A 23,677-nucleotide genomic window follows, 5' to 3' on the forward strand; every position below is an offset into this window, starting at 1 on the left:
TCCACACAGATGTTAAAATAGGTAAAAATAGATGTCCATCTATGCTGCTCACTAAGTATGTCCTAGGGAAAAGCTTACAGTCCCCACTTTTCAGGGTATAGAAGAAAAAGGCTTCTATACTACCAAAATCCATCACCCAAACATAGCCTGCCCTCCACTCCTTTGTACGACCACTCTTTTGCAAGCAGTCTTGGGATTGGTTGTTCCTTCAACTCTTTTTCAGCTGCTCATGTGAAACCCAAGACTCTGTCTGAAGGCCAGAATCCAATCTCAGCTACATCAAATACACCTGGAAGAAATCGCATGAAAAAGGGGGACTTCATCCCAAATAAAGCCTGCTACATCAAGGTCAGAGTCAGCCCGTGACAGACCCAAGGGTTGAGAAGAGCAGATTGTGCCAGTTGCAGACTACCTTTCATTGCTATTTCCCAGGGAAGTCCTTACCTTACCTTATGGGATTACTGTGTTGCACAGACATTAAATTAAGATCAAGGTTTTGTCTGTGTGCTCATAACCACCTTTGTTCCTTGCTTTTCCTAGCTTCCTAACTTCTGCCTTGCTTCTTTCATCTCAGCTGCTTTTTACTTCTAAACCAGTGGACAGTGAGTGCCTCACCTTGGGCAGACAGTGGTGGAAAGAGCTGAGATGACTCATCAGACTGCAAGCTGTCTAACAGGGAATTGTGCATCACAAAATTCCATTGTGCTGAGTGTCACTGCTTTATGAATTTTAGTAAATATGAAAAAATGAAGATGAAAGAGAGAACAGATAGTGAGCCAGATGCTATCTTGATGGAGAGGCTGGAACCCAAGGTCAAATTGCAGCATTTTAATGTTGGTCCTTTCCTGAGCATAGGCGAGTTATCAGCATCAATTGCTGTGAACTTTTGAATCACAGTAAGGTATTTTGGATTGGGAAAAGGTGAAAGGCAGCTTGTTAGTCATTTCCCTATGATAGCATATAAATCTTGCATCTTTTATTATAAGCTTTGAATGCCTGAGACTGAAATCAATCTGCGTCCCGATGTGCTAATGCCTTACCTGCAATGCAGCTTTTATGCATCCAAAAAGCATATATAATTCTAAGAATTTCAGACCCATAACTGCCAAATGAACCACTCACATTCTGTGAAGCTAAAATCCTTTTCCCTTTCCCTGCACTTGTTCCATCGCTATGGAGCAAGAGATTTCTCTTGATAGAACATGGCTAAGAACATGGCAGGTTACTTTTGCATTGTGCCCCTTCTGATTCACTGTTAGTGATTTACCTTTCCATAATTTTTGATGTATACGTTGATACAGAAGTGGGAACCTGTGTGTAACCCACACATTTGTGCAGGTTAGGTGCAGGTTCAACAGTGTTAGGTACCATATCCATTGTTTGTTCTTACAGGTTTAGACTAAGTGGCTGTTCCTCAAAATATTCAAATCCTTCATTCAGTGACTAGGCTAGCTGATAAAAATCCAAGTAATAGATACCACAGTAACTTCTGAAGTTTCTGTGCTGAGAATGTAAAAACAGAGGTTTGTCTTTCTTGCCAAGCTGGAATGCTTGAATTCTTTTCACAGCCCCCATCAGTTAAGCAATTGTAACTACTGGCCGGCTTACCTGGGGCTTAAAGAAGGATCTTGAGGGAACTGGCCACTTTAAAAGTTCTCTGTTTTGTATACAAAGAAGCCCAAACTTCTGCAGGTTTTTACTATATTCTTGGTTGATTTTACTCTTCTTATCTCTTCATAATTCTCACAAGTGAAAGTTTAGCACCAATGCTTTCTATCTGTATTCAAAACCAAGAGAATGGTTTGAGAGAGTGTGTTGGTTCTGGATGAAGAGGTTTACACAGAGGGCTTTTCCAGCATCACCTCTGGAACTCCTAATGCTGCAGGGGGTCTGACCTACAGCTCATACAGCTGCCCACTGCTCTCCTCTGGCTTGTCTTATAGACATGTAATATGTATGCATTAATTGTGTTAAGGAGTGTGTACCATTTCTGTAATTTTTTCTGTACTTTACATTGAAACTTGCTTAGTAATAGTTTCTAATGCATTCACATTTTTCCTTTGAGTATCACTAGCACTTTCCACAGCAATAAAGAAAGGACCAGATTTTCCTGGCAGAGTCTAACAACAAGGGCAGCTATGGAACAACCCCAAGTGGAGTGCTGGGGACAGTGCAGGCATCCGTGGGCGGTCTGCAACTGAGGAAGCATTTCTGGGAACACGGCAAGGAAAGTCCTAAAGCACACTGACTGAGAGAATTCCTGTGGTTCTAAGCTGCTGTGGTTCTGTGCTGGTCTCAGCTGGGGCAGAGTTAATTTTCTTCACAGTGGCTAGTATGGGGCTATGCTTTGGATTTCTGCTGAACATAGAGTTGATGATATAGAGGCATTTTTGTTATTGCTGAACAGGACTTACACAGAGCCAAAGCCTTTTCTGCTTTTTGTACAGCCACAATGGCAAGGAAGTTAGGGGTGCATGGGAGGCTGGGAGGAGACACAGGCAGGACAGGTGACATGAAATGACCAAAGGAATATTCCATCCTAGATGGTGCCATGCTCATATGTAACATGGGGGGAAGAAGGAGGAAGGTGAGACATTTAGAATCATGTGGGATGGGGCGCTGCTCTCCTAGAGGTACCTGAACCCCTGCCTGCCATTGGGAAACAGGGAATTAATTCCTTGGTTTGTTTTGCTTGTGTGTGCAGCTTTTGCTTTACCTACTAAAGTATCTTTTTCTCAATCCATGAGTTCTCTGTCTTTTACCCTTCTGATTTTCTTCCCCATCCTGCTGGTGGAGGAGTGAGCAAGTGGCTGCGTGGTACTTTGTTGCTGGCTGGGGTTAAACCATGACAGGTTCTCCTCATGAAAAACTGTTTCACACATTCTACACTGATGACTAATGATATTTTTGTAGTTTAGAATAATTCTCTGGATTTAAATTAAGGAAACTATCACAGCTTACAAACTCAGGACTAAAATGTAACTGCATCCAGTGCCACTTGTCAGAATGATTATGTAGAATTTCCTTGGCTTCCATTCATAAAAACCTATTTTAGATGACTAATGAAAACACACTGATTTTCCTGTGTGCTAAGCACTTCCAAATCTGTAATTTTCCCATTTTCTTTTCAGTGTAGTCTCTCCATTAATCCTAAAAACTATCCACTTGTGTTCTCTGCATGCCTGTACAGGAGTTCAGATCATTAACTTGGAAACTGCTGTTGAAATATGCTGTCTTCTGCCAGGTCTCAGACCTCCTTTATCTGTCTCTAGGAAGTGAAGTTCATTATGTTTCCCCTGGACCATGCAAAGCAGAATAATAATCTTTTTTTATAAAGTATGTTTTGTGTCATGTTAACATGACTTAACTTCTGGGACAGTTGAAAACATACAAAGAATGTACAAACAAAAGACTTCCAGTTCCATTCAAATCTCTGAATGCACATAACCATGGCTATTGTAAAAAAATCAGAATTAATGAGTCACTGATCCTTATAGCAGAAGGATCTTCCTGAAGATGATCCTTACTGCATTTTCATCACAGTTTGTTGTTAAAGGAAATGGTCAGCTCAAGACCAGAGCATTTAAAGCACTTGAGTCAGCAGCTGATATCCCAGCACATGAGAGAGTTTGTCTCACTTGCTGAGTGGGTTTGTTTCTCTGATTGTGCCCTACATGGCTCAAATATGCATGGTTTTCCTGTGTCTGAGGCAGTTGGGGAATTTGGGCAATTTGTAGCATTAATTTCTGCATTGGGCTAATTCTGTAGGTTAATTTCTGCATTTTACCTGGTAGGTTGGTGTAGTATAAGGCCAGAAGTAAACCAAAGAGTTACCATTAATTTAGGTACAACAGGAAGCAGTGTTGGTGACAGGGTCTCAGTTATGGCTCTGGACTCAAAGCCCTGCTGGCTCCAGCCAGGCACTCCAGGTGCATCAATGCCAAAGCTGTTTTCTCTCCCAGTCATTATCATGTAGCTAGGTCTGGAAACAACAAATTACACAGGGATAAGCTGACCGTGTGGATTAGAATTATTAGGGTTAGGGATCTGGAGTAAAAGTGTTGTTGACCTTAGTTAATAGATGACCTTTGTCTGGCCCATGACAATGGGGTCACCTGCTTGGTTGCTGATTGCTTTTAGTTCTTTTGTCCCAGGACTCAAAGGTATCAATTGAGTGTAGTGCTAGTTTTGTGGGCTCTGTACATCTCACTATATTGTTTGTTATGTAACTGACTGGGACAAAATAAGGCACAAAGGAGTGGGAAGAGTGTTTTCATCTTCTCCAAGGCCAGAACTCAGTAAGATGGGACCATACAGGGATTAGTATTATGGTCAATGTTCAGGATTGTATTTGGAGGTCCTGGAGATTTGTAACTGGTTTTTGGAGGCTCCCTCTTTATACTGAGAAATGGGACTGCCAGTCCATCCCCAAGGGAGCCTGGTGTGGAGGAGCCTGTTTCATGCAGCTGGGGTCCTGCCTTTGAGTGCATGTCAAGCCCACTGCGCATGTTTCAGCTTCAAGATCTGCAGTGGACCAGAACTCCATGCAGCATTTGAAGATAAAAAGGACCAAGAAAATGGTACAGTGACATTTTCCAATCTTCATGCTTTCCCTAGTTATCCCTAAAATGGCATTCAGCTGTTGAGCACTGACCTGCAAGATCCCTCCCTTGGCAGAAGTGCCTCATAAATGGTAAATGTTAGTCTATAATTAGGGAGTCTGTAATCCATGGATTAGTAGCTCCGTACTCTAAAGTCTCCATCTGTTCCACACACTGAAATCATTATATCTCTAGTCTCAGTCCTGTTTCAGGCTTCTAAAATGGTTTTCACAGGATTTTCTTTGTTGTGCAAAGCAGCTTGTTCGTGGCTGGCACTTGCTGTTCAGGCACTGGAGCAGATGTAGCACAATGGCCTCTTGTCAGTTTAGCACAAGCTATGGGATGCATCTCTGCCCAAGCAGGAACAGGGCTTTGAAATGTATATTTTGGTCATGTTCAGACTTAGCCCCCTTCAACACAAAGCAGAGGGCCCACTGCCAGTTTTTAGGGCTTTTACTATGTTTAGATGATATCCCAAACAATGGAAAACTGTTGCCATCCAAAGGGGTTACAGAGACAAGCCAGAGACCTTCCAATGCACAGTCAGACTTCAGTCTAGCCATGAGCACTCACCATGCCTGCTCTGGCAAAAGCACAGCCAGGGACAGGGCTTAGTCCCTTGCTTGCCAAAGTATTTTATGAGCAAATAGCAGACAAAATAGCGATGCCTCAAGGATGGCTGCAACCATGGGCCTCAAATGATTACCCTACAGCCTGCCTGGGGTAGTAGTGACATGTACTGTCATGTACCAGGGACAGACTCACACCAGGCCTGCCCATGGCTTGTCCCAGGACAGTTTGCATCTCCCTTGCATTGTCCCATCATATTATTGTCTTGTAGCTGAAGATACCTTGCAGCTGTCCCAGAGAAACACCCAGAGCATTTTGGACTGAAAATCTGGTGCAGAGTTCTTGTTATTGTCAAAAAAAGGATACCTAGGATGGCCATGCTTCCGTGTGTATACAGGAGATGGCAAAATCAGACATAACAGATGTTATAACACCTAGGCTTACCATTCTGAGCTGTATCTCTACAGGATGTGGGTTTTCTTGCATTGTGTCTGTGGGATCTCAGCACATCGTTCCTGATGTCCAGAGATGCCAGGAGAACCCTTGGGGGTCTCGAAAATCCTGGAATGTTGCCAAGAGTGTTTGGTGGCTTGATTTTGATCCATCCACAGAAGTAACAAGAGTTTGAGGACAAGAGAATCACTTCAGAGTAAAAGGTGTAAAAGAGACACATTTAGAGGGTGAAATACAGACTTTAAAGTTTTTGGTACAGGGGGGTTATGGAGACAAGATGGAGGGATCAGGGCGTGTCTCGTCCTTCTTCTTTCTTCTTCTTGTCCTCCATCTCCTGTGATGATGTTGGCACTTGGGGATTGGTTTCTGGTGAAGGTGCACTTGCTAACATGGGTGAAAAGCATTGGGAAATGAAGGTAAATATTGTGTACGTAGATTTTAGTATAAAAAGACATGACCGCCCCGTGGGTGGTCAGAGAGTGCCTGTGACTGCTTGCAGATCAGACCTCTGTTGGGCAGACAGAAAATTTTGTAGATAAGAAATAATAAACAATCAGAAGACCGAAAAGCTGAAGAGTCCAGACTCGTCCTTTGCATCGCGTGCCACCCAAGAACCACCCTACCCGTGTCGGGGCAGAGACAGACAGCCGGACCCGACAGTGTCTTCATTCCAATGGCAAAGTACTCCTCCTCTACTCCAGCAGGTGTTCAGTCTAGGAGCTCATGCAGGAGCTTTTCTACACCCCTACTGATCCAACTTCCATTACCAGCAGTTTCCCTGAAATACATTTCTAATTTTATTGGAGATTTTTAGAAAAGTGAATGCCTCCTAGTCTGGGCACTGAGCAACTACTGTGTTGCGCATCATTTGGTGTAAGGGATGTTTGTATAGGCAAATGAGCTGCACAGCCTTATCCAGAGAGGATCCTCAAAGTCCTTCTGAGCTGAGCTCATTCCACAGGCCCTGTAGCACACATCTATTTTATATTGTGTATCTTTAATTCTAAGTTAGTGTATTGTAATATTAAATGCTCCTTCCATTTTTTTTTTTTCCAGTCAAAGGAAACAAGACTGCTTGGCTCAAGTTCTTTGCTTCATTCATTATTTAAAGATTATTGTGCAAGGGAAATGAACTCTCTGATATTTGAACTCTCTAATAGTAGATAACTAAATCTAGATCCAAATTTCTGTGTTTCAGACTCATTTAATGCGTTTCAGTCTTCTAAGAGCACTTTAAAGATACGAACAGTAGTTCTTGATGACTGGATCTTGCGAAAGATAATGTTTGGGATTTTTTTAGTAAAGAATACATTAGTGTACTGGGCTATTCTGTAACAATCTGATATTCTTCAGCTTAGATTTCTTGAGTGCAAAAAGGATGAGAGAGGTATAAATACCTGGCTACAAGTTTGCACTTCCAAATGTGCTTCCCATTTACTTTCTAAGATTTTCTTGACAATTCTCTTCCCAAAGGGCTGTTTGGCAAATCCAGAATCTGAGCCTCTCAAGGTCCGAAGGTGCAGCGCTGGCCCCCGCGAACAGAAGCGGGAGCCAGCTGCGCCCCTATAGCCGGTCACCGCCGTTACGGCTCTGGGATCACCGTCACTTCCAAGGGTTACGCTCACGTCCCTGCGCTTCTACCGAGCCTTCCTAAAGCGCTCGGTCCGTCCCGGCCCGGTGTTCCCGCGCTGCCCTCTGGCGGCACGCGCGGAGAGCGGCCGCGGCCGCGGCCCCGGCTCAGCCCCGGCCCCCGGCCCCCGGCCCCCGGCCCCCGGCCCCCGGCCCCCGGCCCCCGGCCCCCGGCCCCCGGCCCCCGGCCCCCGGCCCCCGGCCCCCGGCCCCCGGCCCGCCTCGGCCCCGCCCCGGCCCCTCCTCAGCCCCGCCCCGGCCCCGCCTCGGCCCCGTCCCGGCCCCGCCTCGGCCCCGCCTCAGCCCCGCCCCGCCCCCGCCTCGGCCCCGTCCCGGCCCCGCCTCGGCCCCGCCTCGGCCCCGCCCCGGCCCCGCCTCAGCCCCGCCCCGCCCCCGCCTCGGCCCCGCCCCGGCCCCGCCTCAGCCCGGGCCCAGCGGAAGGCGGCGAGCGGCGGCTGTTTTGTATTTCAACCTGCGGCAAGAGCCTTCAAGAGCTCCCAGGCCGTGCGCCGCGGACTCCAGAAAGGCAGCAGCTTGCTGTTATGTTTTGGTTTCTGCACAGGCCTGGCAAACAGCAGTAAATTCACCCTTGGCCCCCGCAGGGACCGCTACCTGCCGTCCCTTTTCCTAGTGATCGCGCCAGGATCTCGCTCACTCTTTAATCGGTGTGCTCCCCACCCCACGTACCCCCAGCCCTGCTGTGTCCCAGCCCCCGCGCCCCAGCATGTGCCTTCGTAACTCAGCTTGAACGTGATTCCTCTGAACCAGCTCCAGATATGCTGAATATCTCCGTGAACGTACAGTGTTGGTTGCTTTTTTTTTTTTTAAAAATGCTGCTGTTTTATTTTTATACAAACTAAAACACCAGAGGTCATTGAATCCTATATTAAATACATAAATTAAAAAATAACCATTCATAAAACTTTACATACAATAAGGATTCTCTCCTACACGTTAATACATATAGTACAGGTACATGTCCAGTGTTTATCAAAGGGTCATTCTGCAAGTAATTTACAATTTTGTTCTGGAATAGACACCAAAAAAATCTGGAACAAAAAGTATATATATAAAACCACAGAGGTGCTGATGTGAGAGAGGGCAGGGGAAGAAAAAACCCTTTGGATCACCAGCAGCATTTGTGTGTTCTCTGAGCCCTGCTCATGTCAGGAGGGCCTGGCCTGGACAGTCCTCATGGGATGCCATAGAACTGAAAGCTTCGGGTTTCAGAGAATGTTTCCCACTGACATAATGGTAGGTGGTTGGAAGATTAACAACACCTAAAAAAAATTTCTCCGTTGTCCTCCAGGCACATCAGTAAGAAAGGATGGACCTGTGAGCCAGGCTGGTAGCACTGCAAGAAGTACCATTTCCTTACTGCAACCCCAATTGCCTAAATTCATCTCACGTAACCAGACCCTCATCTGAAGTGTTTAAATTCAAAAAACAGTCTTCAAAGTCTCATAACTTGGTCACTGGGGGAAAAAAAAGCAAGTCAAATTGTGGTCAAGCTGATTTGTACTACCTTCTGTGGCTCACCTCCTGCTTTGGCAGGATGGATAGCCTGGAGTGCTGCCACTCCTGAACAGCCTTGAAGGGATGCACGGGAGGGATCCAGGGCTGTATTCGCTGCCCTCAAAGGCTGCAATAAATTGATTTTTATTTTTGTTGTTGGCTTTGGGGAGGTGAGGTTGGCTACAGTAACTAATCTGAGGGAGGATTCTCAATCCTTTGCTTCAATGAACATCAGCAGAAAGCCCAGGATTAACAGTCCAAGGAGAGTGAAGGGTCCAGAAAAAAAGAATCAAAAAATTAGCTGCCCATGAGATGTGAAACTAAACCTGGAGGAATAATCTGGATTCAGTTCCCCATGCCTAGATTAAAGTATACTTTTGTAAACTACAGCAATAATTTCTATATACAACAGGGAATTGCTAAGTATATGCATATATATGTATATATATGTTCATATACATATAGATACATGTGTATATATATATATATATATATACACACAGACATGAAACTCATTTTTATCTAGCTGATAGCAGAAAGTTCGCATTAACTCGCATCAGCATGTGTGTTTTCAGCATGGCATGTGTTATGCTGCAAGGAGAGTAAAGTAGTGGTAGTTCAGCTCCCTGGAGGGAAGAACAATCTTTGAAAAGTTTGCAGATCCAGGTCTGCTGCAGTCAGACTACCAGCCCCCATCCCACCCTGAACCCTTGGGAATGCAATACCTGCATGCATATGTATACACACAGGAGTAAGGGAGGGCAAATTAGACAAAAAAAAGAGAAATTAAATAAGATAACATGACTTAGGGAGTCTAAATAATGAAGCCTGCCACAAGACCAGTTAGGTATGTTGTAAAAGTGTGTATTTCTAACTGTGCCATAAACCTTCTGTATGATTGCCTGAAATAAATGTTTCTAGGGATTTTTTTTTTAAAACCAAACCAGTGGTGGAAGTTATTGCACCATCACTGAAACCAAGACCTGCTAATTCTTCTGCAAGAACTCAGTGCTTTAACTGCCAGCCCTAACACTGAGGAAAGCCACCTGAAGGTGTGAAATTACCTGATGCTGCAACAGAGGAGAAAAGAGTGAGGTGGGAAGGAACAACCAGAGAGAAAGCTCCCTCTGTAGCTAACGAGCTGCTGTTAAGCTGCTCAGTAATCTCCAGCTGTCACAGGAGTGGGACCACTCTTCAGGGCCTAACTCCAGAGCTTCAGGACTGAACTGCTAGCTCATGGAAAGCACAACCTTATTCACAGTCTTCTGCTAGAGAAAGGAATTTGAAAAAAAAACCACGCAATGTGCCTGCAGTCATGTAGTGTATCTACCTACAAGCATATTTCTTTAAAATGAGCCAGCAAACATACAGCTTGGTGCCAGAACTCAGTAAACCCCTTGGCTGAACCAGTGTTTCAAGAAGATGTGGTCATTCTATAATTTAAATTAATTTTAAGGAGCAGGAAAGAAATCACTTGCTAATAACTTCTAATCTTCCATGGAAGGTTTAACACTATCTCCTGGCACTCAAGAAATAAGGATGTTAGCAGTCTTTGTGGAGAAACTGAGCCCAGAATTGCAATGCAGTTAGTCAAATGGACATTACTGATTAAAAGCTATTCTGGCCAAAAAAAAAAAAAAGGTACCTCTGAGGGGCAGGCATCCTTGATACTAGAGAAACTTCCTCCCTCCTATGGCTAAGGAACTGCTTTTGATGTGCTGAGTTGCTCTGGCAAGTAACCTTACTGCTTTGTGCCTCAGCTGCTTTGTCTGTAAAAGTAAACAAGCAACCAAAGGAGATCTTTGAAAAACTCTTCGAAAGCTCTTTAAAAGTTTCTGATGTGCGTAAGATGTTGGTACATGTGATCCCTGCTTTGAAGGTGTAAGTAATGCACAAGCTGTATTCTGGCCCTTAATTTTCTAGTCTTTAGTACAGAAATCCATTTCTTCCAGTTAAAATTAAGGCTCCATTGCAGACAGAGCCTGGCCACAGGAATCCAAAGTCTGAACAGGCGGGGACTCCATTCCCCAGAAAATGAAACCAGAGGCACTGAGAAGTGTACTGTCAGCCCACCAGTGAGAAAGGGAGGGTGGGTGCAGCTGGCTGCACTCCTTCCCTCAGCACAGGACTCTCACAGTGATTGCTGCAGGCATTATGCTCCTCAGGGAGTACTCTTCTGAAAGACTGCTGGGGTGCATGGACCTACATTTCTGACAAAGTAATGGGTGCATGGACCTATGACCTCAGGGAGGCACCACAGCTGGATTCCAGGCTTCATGATTACAGAGGTAAGTAATGCTTTCAAATGAAAACTGCTTTTAGTTACTCTTAACTGTGGAAAAATCTAAACAGACTAGCAATATTTCTTATCTCTAATAAGGTTGTGTTCACAATATTTTTCCCCATTTTTGGTCTACGTATCATTGATCAGGAAGCCAACAAAGTCAGTTGACAAGCTGAACCAAAACATTTTTTCCAAGCTGGGACAAAACAGTTGGAAGCTGATGCTTTGTGAATCATGTCACATGGATAAGGGGATTAGCTTTCCTCCCTGCCCTGTCCTCCAACGTCTCTTTTCTTTCTCAGAAGCTACTCTGTAGGTCCAATTCAGTGGTTACTCTATAGTGAAACAAGTATAGTCATTATTATCTCAATGGCAGGCTTTAAAGAGTATGAAAAGTATCTGATAATAGACAGGCTGTTCTTCATGGAGGGATGGTGAAAAGAGATAAGGCTTCAACTCCACTGGAAACCTTCCTTATGCCATTCACCCTCTTCTTCCATTCCTTGGCCAAGGCAGGAGGTGCTGTGTAACGATCTCAAGCACAAAACATGGTGACCTGTCCTGCCCACCCTGCAGTAACACAGACTGGGGTTTTTTTCCTTTCTTCCTTCCACATTGCAGCTGTCATTTGTTCCTGAGGTTAAAACCAAAGAAGGAGAGCAGGAGTCCCTGCAGCGAGAAAGCCACATACTTCAAATTGAACACTTTGTTGTCAACATTCTCTTGAGTTTCTCCTACTCTCATCTGTTCATTTTTGATCCATTTGTCAGATGACAGGGTAACATTTAAATGATTGCCCTGCACAGCAGGAATAGATTTTTCAATTGTAACTTTGGTTCCATGCCCAAGACACACTGACTTGATCAGCTGAAAGTGGTCCCTTCCCTTTAAGTTCTTCCTAGGTGATGTGGGTTGTCAGTTTATTTTTCTTCCCCTTTTGTAATTTCAACATACAGGATTTCATTAGATGCAGCATATATCATAGCTTTAGACAGGAATTGTCAGGTAACAAATTTTGAGTGATGGCTTTAAAATACAAGGTGGTTGCAGTCTTGGCTACAGGTTGTTCATTTTTATACTTTTGAAAATAGGTGTAAACAATATTCTCTTCATCGAGGGGTGGAAGCATTTGCCTTTATAAGGACTTATCTGTGTGGTCGGGCACTCTAAAAGTTAAAAAAAAAAAAAAAGAAGAACATCTGTATCAGATAAGGTACAAGTTTCTAAGTTCCTCTACCTACCTATCCCAGATTTGCCAAGATAGAATCAATATATCAATCAGGAAGCTGAAAAGGCTAGTTCTTGTAGCTATCAGTGTGAAACTGGTTTTGTCTGCATGAAAAGCACTTGTGAGAATTCTGTGCATTTTGATAAGCTTGTCCATTTAAACCCCACGAAGTTCAACCCTGTGGTGCATAAAAGTCCCCATGGGCATGTTCACATGAGTAGTATGCATAAGTTTCAATGACTCTTGAACCAAAGCTGCCTACAATTCACCCATAACAAGAGCCATGGCAGCAGGCAATATCCTTGGGGTGTCAGAGCAAGCCCGGAATTTTGGCTAATGCAGCACCAAGGCAAACAGAAACTGCTGATGTTCTGAGAAAGCCTACCCTACCTATAGAAAGTAACTTTGGTTCTCAGGTTTGAGACCAGGGAAAAAAAGGCATATTTTGTCTGTTATCTCAGCATTTAAGCCTACATAGTAAAATTCACTGTGTGCAAAATCCACACAGACCACACTTCCTTATGTGATCACAAATAAATGAATACATATGTTCACAAGCACAGAGAAAATGCAGGTAGGAAAATCCCATATAAACAGGAATCAGAGAGCTTCTGGTCCGGATACTGTATCTACTGCACATGGCTTCCTTCATTTGCACATTCTTGTCCTTTGTTATTGCAGTACAGCACTGAGTCAAGTGTTCACTCTGGGTGAGAAGGAAACCAGAAGGTATCATCTGTGACCACATTGTGGATTTCTCTCTCCTGGTTTCTCTCTGGCAAAGAAAAACCTGCACCAAGGCATGAACAAAACCAAAGACTTTTCACCATCAAGTGGCTCCCCAGGATGAGCTGGGCTTTTTGTTTGTTTTGTCAGGGATCTATCTGTATGAAGTCCCTTATGATAAGGCTACGACAGTTCACTTGCATCCAGTAGAAGTAAAGCAATTTTGTAGTATATATATATATAGTATACTATACATATGACAAAACATACAGCTCAATAGTTGTAAGAAGAAATGCTGATGGCACACTCCCCATGCCATGCTCACCTTTGCTGAATTAAATCACCCGGGTAGGCAGGTGTTTTTTAACGCAAATGGGCAACACAAATCAATGTTAGTTATTCTCTCCGATTCCATGTATTCCAGCCTTGGAGAATATGACTTTGCTAAAATCCCTCTCCATCTTGCCAACACCATTCCCAAATTGCCTGTGTCTGGAGATTTCCCCTCAGGTACTGAAGGGAGAGGATCCCATAGAGGAAAATGCAGGGGTGAAGGCAGGGGATGAGGAGCTTACCATTACCTTGTTTTTGAGGAACTGCTACAAGACTTGATGCTTTGCACCTGTGGAGTGACTGGCCTTGGTAAAACACTCTACAGGTATCATGCGTGCTGTGATGCTGGGCCTGCTGCAGCTGTCTTTACAGTTCAAGGGAGTTCACAGCAGTGCAGATCCTCTGGAAAAGCATTGAGTTTATATATCCCCCACACACACCTCACCCGTAAGATTTTTCCACCTTCATAGTCAATGTCGATTCTCTAAATCACTGTATCTCCACCACTGTCACGGCTCTTTTCCTCTGTCACTCAGCTCACCGTAATCTGTCCTGTTGATCCCTACCTGATGTTCATCAAGCCAAATATGTGAAAGAAGGATGGGAAAGGCAAAAGAACCCTTCACCTCCTGGGTGGTCCTAGGAAGGCTTTATGGAGCTGTAACCCACATTTCAGCCCCTGCTGATGCTTCTCATCTTCTCTATGGGGAACTAGAACCCTGTGTGCTCCAGGACCAGCCATTATGGAGCAACAGTGACTTCAATGAGTGAAACTCATCTTGGCATTGTACTTAGAGCAGCATTCCTGGGCTCAACAAAGTGATCTCGAAGGGATTTACACCTGCTAAACCTTAGATGTTATGTAAAACAAGAGAAAAACCCATTGAAGGAGATTGGGCCAGAATGGGGGGTGGAGGGTGGAGAGAGAAAGGGTGTGAGGAGGGAAGTGAATTCTTGACACAGTTCCTAACGGATCCACGTAAATTCCCCTGCAAAGACATCAGTCAATTGTGCAGCTGGGACAGTCATGTATGCCTTAAAGACAGCACAGAAATGTTTATGTTGTTTTGACTATTAGTCCTGTTCAATGAACATGACAGCAAGGTGTGCATCAGCTCCGTGAAGAGCAAGAGCTGAACAGGACCCAGCAGCCCATGGAGGCAGGATGACTCCAAGTGAAAAATAGCAAACCTCCTAGAACTTAGGAAAAATATGGAGTTCTGACCTCAAGCATCTTATTAGTTTTTCTAACCAGCCAATACTTGCCCTCAAATTAGGCCAAAAGGACCTAAGTGTTATCAGCAAATGGTATTAGCAGATTTGTATTGGTAATACTAGGACATAAAAGCTTCTCACCAATTCTGTAGCTGTACTAGAAGAGGCAAATACTCATTAGACAACCAATGCCGTACCCACACTGGTGGAAAATGTAGGTGCAAACTGTATATATAGAAAACTCTTGAACCTCTTATTGCCCAAGTTTTTCTCATATGCTGCACAAGGACATTATTTTAGTTGTGACAGGAACGAAAAAAGGACAACAGTACAGGCAAATGGAAAAAAATCATGCAGGCAGGTTCTCATAAATATCACTAGAGGTTCCTGTGATTTTTCAAGGTGCACCTTAAATCCAATATTTTTCTTTATTTGGAATCTTCCGCTAGGTTGACTGCTTGTTCTAGACTCATGATTCTGTGGTCAAACTACCACCAGTCAGAGACACCTAAAACATCTCACAGCCATACTATGCTGTACCATGGTTCTCAGAAATCCTGCAGGAGGAACACAATTAAGTATGCAGTCATAAGTTATTGTGTTTCATAATCACTGGATCAAGGCAGTATGTTTGAAACAGCAGCAACTTGATAATGATACTGACTCCTGTTCACAAGAGCTGTGATCACTGATCTGTCTGCGTTTCTCCTATTCTTCTCTATGGGTTGTTCCCCGTTCAAGCCAACCTCCATGTAAATTGCTGCCTCAGCCCATGGAAACATTCATTTTGAGGTTTGGCCAAAAAAGGACACAGTGGATTCCAGTTGATGTGGATAATTCTGAGAGTTGTCTCTGCATCAGCACAAAACTGCAAATGAAAGCTTTGATCTAGCTGAAACAAAACACAAAGCAGGGGCTTTTCCTTAAAGGGAAAAGGAAAACCCACCAAACATACCCATGCCACTTAATTATAATCAATACATTGAATTGTATCTGGAAACAAAGAATGAGCTGGTACAAATGGTGGAAGGGCATGGCAGAACATCTTTCACACAACTGTATCTCAGCTTGTATCAAGTGGAGAGCAGAGGAATTATTCATTAACACAGCTGAAGCCAGAGCCAAGAGAGACTGAGAAATTTAATGGTATGTGTCTCTCCTCAAATCAGAAAATTATGCTGTCATTACATGTTCTTGAGACTTTAACATCATGTTTTCTATGCTATGTTCTACTTTGTTATCCTGGATCAAAAGAAAAATTGTCCTAGCCCAGCATCCTTGTTCTGGAAGTGGCTCACAGATAAAAATGGGACCATTACAGCTCTCTGATTTATTTCCCCATCTTCACATTACCTTTTGAATTCTGAACTTTCAGCTGCTAAGCATACCGTGACAGACTTCTTTACCACCTGCACCCTTAACTATGAATTTTTGTTTCTTTAAGCTTATCACACGGTAATTGTTTGTATTAGACAGTGAACAATAGCAAGTTGTCCGTCCGTCCGTCCATCCGTTCTATGACAAATTTTTTAGACCTCTCCAATACCTCCTATTAGCAGTGTCACTTCCTGAGCCAGAAAAATCCTTCCATTTCTCTATCTCTCCCTTCCTGTCTTTCAGCAGTTGATCACTCTTCCTTGTCCTTCTTTGTATTTTTCCTGCTGCTGGACACTTGTTTAAAATCCTGATCTCCTTCCTGAGTGTTAGTTCAGAATGTGTTTACAGTTGAGGTTATTTTAACTGTTTTCCATCTGCATCCCTTTGTAAACATCAACATTAAATTTCCCCTGCAATTCCCTTGGCTTTTTGATACTGTAAAATTCCTTGTTAGCTTTTATTTTTACAATTATGAATAGCACAATATCACCAGCAGCTTGGCAGTACAACAATCCCCTACTGTGAACTATTGCAAATCGACAACAACCTGCTGTATTCGCTGACTCCAAACATCCACAAGAACACACAAGGATGTGATCCTCCGGTCTGTGCAAGAAGTGCTAGCTTTGAGGAAATAAATAAAACAGTCTTACCTTTCCAAGAGGCACATTGACATCAAGGCCAAAGAATAAAGGCAAGAGAGAAGAACAAGAACAGAAATAGAAACTGCAGAAGAAAAATAAGACTGTGTAAAAATGAAAGATAATGGCATTGTAAGCATCAGAATTATTTTTGCACTCTGTAGAACAGAATATTTATTAATCCAGAAAACACTGTTATTTTCCTCATTACTTCTGTAAGTACCACACCACCTCCCAGGCTTAGAAAACAGATCCAAATAATTTTGGTGATGGATTACAATTGGCACCATATTGAAAGCCTGAGGTGTAACTATCACGTCATGATAACCCCATGGGTTGACAAGTCATAAAGCTAGATAACAAGAATAGCATGTGTGGTATTTTTAAGCATGTTAAAAGACAGTGGCTGCAATCCATGCTAGAAATAGCCTGGATTATAAATACATAAATATAAACTTATATATATGTACACATGTATGTTTATAGTACCGACACACACCTATATCAAACACTCACCATTACATGTTTCATAATGTAATGTAGTGTTTTAAGATTAAACTCTGTATCTACTGACACAAATTAAAAAAAAAGGGCAGTGGACCAACACCAGCAGGTGCAGCTGACTGAGCAGAACAAAAAGGTCATATAGTTCAAGAGAACTGGATGACTACTTTCAAAACAAAGTTAATCAGCATGCTTCAGAGGCTAACAGAACCAACCTTTTCCTCCAGATCCTTAATTTGTCTCTTTTGGATGTCAGTTTTATCTTCTAAATCTCGGATCCTCTGGAAATCACAAAAGAAAGCATATACACTAAATTCTCAGTAAATCTATCCCGCTGAAGAAGTAGCTTAATGTTCCAAGGGCCAAAACCCTAGAAATCAACAAATCCATTTCTGTGGCAGGGACAATCTTGTGTCATACTGTGACTCGATCCACTCATCCCGCCAAACCACAGCTTTACCATGTGTGCAACTGCTCAAAATATGATCCTGCATGTATGTAACTGGATCCTTAAATGCTAGAAATTAGTATCAATGATTGATAAGTAATATCTCCAGGGAAGGAAACTATCCATCCTCCCTGGGTAATCTGAGCAGTGGTTGGTTACTCGCACAATGAAGAAATTCTTTTTCATGTTCAGGTGGAACCTCTTGTACAACAGTTTCTGCCCACAGCCTCCTGTCCTATTGCTTGGCTACCTCCTCCTTCCTTTGCCTCTCAGCCACTTCCAACTGAGGCTGGCTCAGAGTCATTCTGAGAAGCCAAAACTGCTGTGGCAGTGTCCCTCAGGGCAGTGTCCCTCGGGGCAGCTGGCATGTTTAAAATCAAAAAGCTTCTTATGTGGCAAAGGCCTGGTATCAAAAGGTGGACCCAGTCTCAAGTGCCCAACTCAGGATCAGGCAAAACTGTGAGAGCCTTCCTGTGAGCCAATTCCCCGTAACCACTGGGGATGTGCTTCTTCTCTTACTCCCATAAATGTCTGAGTCAGATCTGTTTCATGGTGCAGCTTTCATGTTATTCAATGTGCTGTGACAGTTTGCCGTTTTGCTCTGGGACCTCACAGCTTGCAGAGCAGCAAACATCAGTCTTTTAAGGTAAAATGCAGTACCTTATCTCAGCAGTGAAAAGTACAAATGCTCACTTGGGAGGGACAAGTAGTATCTGGAAAAACAGACAGCTGTCCTGTGCCATACGAGCCAGCAGTATTCACTCTGTTTCTCTCATGCCCAGTCCAGTAACTAGGGATGACCATTTTTATTACAAAGCTAGAACTGTGCAGACAGAATTCTGGATGAAAACTTAAGGCTAGAATTTTAAAACTCACAATATGCCAAAACAATCTTGCACAAGCTAGTATCATGTGTGCTTGCATGCACAGAAAAGACAAAGTAAGAGACAATTCAAAAAGCTGGATGCCAGGCTCCCTCATGGCCTGCAGCTTGCTTAGATTTGAGCTCAGATTGTGTTCTTACAAAGAAAGGCTGAGAAGATACCACATGTGTGTGGTTTCCTCTTCTTACCTGATGAGCCTGCTGGAGCAGCTCCATCCTCTCCTGAAGAATCTGGCAATCATATTCTCTGCTCTTCCTCAGCATCTGACGTCTTAGCTTTTCTACTGCTGTCCTCAGCTCTTCCTGCTGTTTTTCAGTGAGTAGCTCCCCAAATTTTATCACTGTTTCTTGCTGCAAAGCATTGTACAAGGTGGCTTCAAGCTCCTGGATCCTCTGGTTGATGCAATACCAAAAGTCAGTTAGAGATGAAACATGGTTTAAACCACATTGGAAACTGGGGGATTGGTGGCAGATTCAGACCCCTGCATGAGAGGCAGTCCCTGTGCTCAAGTGTGCAAAAATGTGAAAAACTGAACTCAGAAAATGGTTCTATGTTCTGAAAAAAGGATAGGAACTTTTATTTTTAAAGTATTTTAATATTAACTTTCACTGATATCCTTCTACTCTTTTTTATGGAGTTAAGAGTTGGACAGAATGTTCCTATCTGAAGTGTAAATTATTTCACCAATTGTAAAATTTCCACCTGTTGCGCTAAAAAACTCCAGCTAGACAAGCCGATATTAATGAGCAATATCTGCCTGAAACTGACAGGAGTTCCAGACTTCAGCAGATGTGCCCTTTTATGACATGAAAAGGTGAGCTATTGTGTTGAAGCTGTGCAGATTGCATGCTAGTACTCAGAAGAATGAGGAAAGAACAAATTTTAAAAAACCCAGTACTAACAAAAAAGCAAAAATCTCTTCTGCTGATTCAAGAAAAGTCTGTGTGCTATTGTAGAGTTGGCCAGTATGTGCTGCAGAATTTCCTTTGTACATACCATGTACGCTTGGTCAAGAGCTTGCTTTCTGTAGTCTAATTCTTCCTCCAAATAACCTTTTATTTTGCAAAATTGCTCCTACAATGAAGGATCATTTGGACAGAAAAACAAATTAGTTACTCCAAATACTTTACTCCAAATACTATCAAATCATTTACAGATATCTAATTCAGCAGGACAAGAAGACTGGTTTTCGACTGATACTCAGCAGAGTTATTAATACCTGACTCAGCTAGAACAGAAGGAAGGGCAAATAGCTGTAGATTGCTCTTGTAAGTGAATATATCTGATATACATGGAACTAAATCTATCCTCTCTGTTGGCTTCAGTCGTACTGCTTGGCATTTCAGTAGTGAAATTTAGGGTGTTCTGTGTGATTTTTCTAAAGATACTTCCTCTGGCATCAGGAATTACTCTTCTTGTGCCTTCTCTTATTTTTGAAGAGGTGTAAAAGTGGATGGAACTAAAGAGGAACTAACTATACATTCACATTCACATTCCTTGGGAGCAGCTGCTGTGCTTTATCTTATCAGTCCACCTTAAGCTGAACAGACTTAAGTACAGACATATCACAGGAACAAAACAAGCCACTACTGCTGTCTAATTCTTGTAGTTATGTTTGTTCATCTTGTAGGCTGCTGCCATTAACTAGAATAAGAACAGGGTAAGGTACTAACTTTACACACTTAGTGTGTAATGAAAGCCAACAGTGTTATGATTCAGTTCAACAATTTCTCACATGCTGGTCCTGAAAAAAATGCAATACAACAGCTGATGTTTAGGCTGTGAATCTTATGAGACAAACAATGCATGCATCTCTGAAAATTATTGAGAAACCTTTGAACCCTCTGTACTTGTTAATAAACAGTCATCCTCGTAGAAAGAGAGAGGCATTTTTTAAACTTTTACTATTTCTGTTACTGTTATTCTGCATGTGAACTGGACCAGGAACAATTTTATGGATTCACCAATAATCAGACAAAAGCTGCATAGTTCATTTGTCAATACACTTTCCTAGTTATTTTTTGGCACATCAAGTAAGTGTGACACAATCAGTGTCCCTAAAACGTGTAATAAGGAAAGTTTTCTTACCATATCACTTTCCAGTTCCATCATCTTCTGATGCAGAGCAGCTTCAGCTCCCTCAATCTGCTGGATCCACTGGAGAGAAGACAATGAGACCTGTAACCTGCTGTGTTTTCTAGCACACAAGCAGTGGCAAATGGGCTATGTACAGCATCTTGTTGGTCTGTTTTTAGCAGCCTATTGCTGCTGGGCTCATCTTGAGGCTGTTTGTGACAGAGGCCATGATGTCTGCATGTAGCACTAGGCAGGGAAGCAAGCAAGAGGATCACCACTGCTGGGTCACCAGAAGATGGAAAAGCACACACCCTTTGATGGACAAGGAACCCATTCCACCCCATGCATAAAGGCCCACAATGGGTCTATAGCATCTCAAAAATACCTTAGTTGGCTTTATGGCAGTTCTGTTTGAAGCAGAGGCATTGTTGTGCAGAACCCTTGGAAGCTGTCATGTTGAAATCTGTGTGCTGCATTTGAGCCTTAGAAAGCAATTTTAACCACCCCCCACTTTCTTCCTAATTTTTGGAACAAGAAATATAGACACATACTTTCAGTGATATTTTGGCCTACAGATGCTTTTGGAAGCTTTAGAAATCTCAGGACTGTAAATCCCAAACTTTATCTAGTTACAGCTTAAATTTCTGATGATTTCTCATTCGGTTTTCAATTGCAAGTTTTGTTTCATATTCTTTTTGTATTTGTAGTTTTTTCTATTGCACAGCTTGGGCCAGCTCAGTTTATTATTTTTGCTGCTTCAGCAAGGTGTTTGGGACTGTGCTGGCACAGTTTATTTTATTTGGGGAATACTCCCAACAGCAGAAAGTTTAATGATATTAATGACAACAACAGGGCAGAAAATGTGTTAGATGAGGCTTTAGATAACATGTGAGAAAAGCAAGGATGTGATTTACCTTTTCTGCCAAGGACAATACCGTGGAAGCCTGAATTATGGCCACTTGTTCTTCATTCCTTAAATTCTGTGAAGAGAAAGACAGGAAAGAGGAAAATTGGCAGCAGTTTCCTTCATGAACAAAGACAATCCAGACTACAAACAAGGTCTACAGTTTTCAGAGGATACCTGTACTACTGAGTATTTGGTTTCCATTGAAACATTCAGTCTCTGTTCACATATTATTTTAAGAAGACCACTAGTTTTACCTTTTTACATGATATGGATTAATTGTATCATTCATTCCATTACACCTTAAGAGAAATGTAAACTAAAATTAGACCCATTTGTTTGTCTTCATGCTAGTTTTACAAAGCTGAATTTCCATTAAAGCTTTTGTAAAAATAGTGCTGATCTACATCAGCACATGAATAGACAATAATGATCCTTTGTTTTTATTTCTTATAAACTTTTTTAAGACTATCTAATGTTGGCCAGAGATACAGCATCTCTTTTACATGGGCAGCTATGCCTTCTTAGAAAGCCACAGGGAATTTGATAATTCTTGCCTATTTATGAAACTGTAAGAAAGAATCCTAGTCCTGATGAAGAGTGGTTTACTCAGACTGCCACACTCCTTCATGTGTTTTCCCGAGTGAACAGGGTGCAGCTGGGCCCAGTCCCAAATATTAGTAGTCTTTGGACATTCTTCCCAGTCTGCTAAACCGTATGGAACAGATGCATAATTTAACAAGTATCTTTGAAAACAGTCATAACTATACATAACACACTGCACTGTACAAAATGCAGCTTGTAAAGACAAAATATCTCCCATTTCAACTTACCCCATTATCACCTAGGATGTCTAACTGCTTTATAAGGTCTGGGATGCTGACATCCTGCAAAGAGAGAGTAAGGTAAAGGCATGGCATCCACCTTTTATCATGGCTGCAATATCCATCTATCCTATGAACAACATGGAAGTCAGCCATTTTGTTTTATCCTATGGAAATGCATCACACATTGATTTCAATTGCCTTTGAACCAGATTTTATCATTATGGAGAGAATTTTGGGTCTAATTGAACTGTGTCTGTCACTACACTCTTACATTAGACCATTTTTAAATACCTAAAGTCTAGTGGAATTATTTGTAATGGATTATATGGGCAGCACCCACCACTCCTCCCACTTCTCCTTAGGGAGAAGCACTCCTTTATACAACTGACCTACCTTAACCCCTTCCTTCATGCAGTAGATCTGTAGAGCACTCACACCATCTGAGAATGGGTGAATCTGGAGATTAAATGGTGGCGACCGTCTCTCTCTTTCCTGCAAATTAATTGAAAAGATGCTAGAGAATCTATTAGAATGAAGGAGATGCACATAGAGAATGCCATAGCTGCTGCTTATATCATGCTTGGCTTGCAAAGCCAAGCTCTTCATTCTATAAGCCAAGGAAAGAATCATGTACACCTAGTCTGAAAAAGTGAGCCAAGTGGGACAGGATCCTAAATCCAAGGTAACTGCTCAACAGGAAATTATTTGATAAATTATGTCAATTTGCAAACTGGCTGTGGAAAGGCTGTTACCTAGCTGAGATTCAAGTGATTTGCTTTATTAAGTGTTGAACAACTCTACATGATTGTAAATACTCCCTTTAGAAACAGGTGTTTGACTTCAGATATTGGGAGACTCAGATTACATATTTTCCTCATCCTGGTATGCTGTACATTCTAACATCTGTGGAAAACCATGTGTTAAAAAAAACCTGATCAACATAGCTATTTATAGACCTTTATTGCTTAAAATTTACAAATATTTGTCCAGTTTTAAAGGACCAAAGACAAGAAAAAAATTTAAGATGCTATTTCTCATTCCTTTCGGGTATTCAGGCAAGCATGGAAGTAAAGATTAGACTTTACTTTCACACACATTTTTGGTTTATGAATATGTAATTCATTTGATCAATTCAGTTCCCTGCCATATGGAAACACAGCTGTCAGGTAAAACTGTAGGACAGTTCTATGAATAAGGGGCAAGTCTGAACAGCATTAAGTTATGAGAACCAGGAAGGGCTCTGTGTGGCAAATGTATTTGCCCTTGGACAGCAACTGAAAAGAACAAATAAAAAATAAACCATCTTACACTGGGGAAGAGAGCAGGTGAAATTTTGGTTGGCTGGAGCTCCAAAGAAGAGTCTGGAACTAGAGGCAGTCTGGGAAGAGGGAGCTTGAGGTCCTGCAGAGGCTTCTAAAGCTCCTGCACCAATGTCCAGTGTCACCTGAGAGACTGTTTGCAC

The 23,677-nt window shown here is 42.4% G+C and overlaps 1 protein-coding gene across 2 annotated transcripts in view; it reads right to left on the reverse strand.

The window, feature by feature from the left end:
• Positions 1–8,066: 8,066 nt before the first annotated feature.
• Positions 8,067–23,677, reverse strand: part of JAKMIP2 (janus kinase and microtubule interacting protein 2) — a 38,649-nt gene continuing 23,038 nt past the window's right edge. For both annotated transcript variants that reach the window (XM_071443693.1, XM_071443694.1), the window contains 9 exons: positions 22,609–22,707; positions 22,222–22,275; positions 21,399–21,464; positions 20,497–20,565; positions 19,405–19,482; positions 18,597–18,800; positions 17,292–17,357; positions 16,585–16,657; positions 8,067–12,218 (listed from right to left, as the gene is read on the reverse strand). In XM_071443693.1, the coding sequence (XP_071299794.1) occupies positions 16,607–16,657; positions 17,292–17,357; positions 18,597–18,800; positions 19,405–19,482; positions 20,497–20,565; positions 21,399–21,464; positions 22,222–22,275; positions 22,609–22,707 (687 nt within the window). In that variant the 3' untranslated portion in view covers positions 8,067–12,218; positions 16,585–16,606. The remainder of the gene's footprint in view (positions 12,219–16,584; positions 16,658–17,291; positions 17,358–18,596; positions 18,801–19,404; positions 19,483–20,496; positions 20,566–21,398; positions 21,465–22,221; positions 22,276–22,608; positions 22,708–23,677) is intronic.

This window comes from Agelaius tricolor, unplaced genomic scaffold (assembly GCF_023055355.1).
Source record: "Agelaius tricolor isolate 1412-34295 unplaced genomic scaffold, bAgeTri1.0.p SCAF_18, whole genome shotgun sequence".
Taxonomy (NCBI): Eukaryota; Metazoa; Chordata; class Aves; order Passeriformes; family Icteridae; genus Agelaius; species Agelaius tricolor.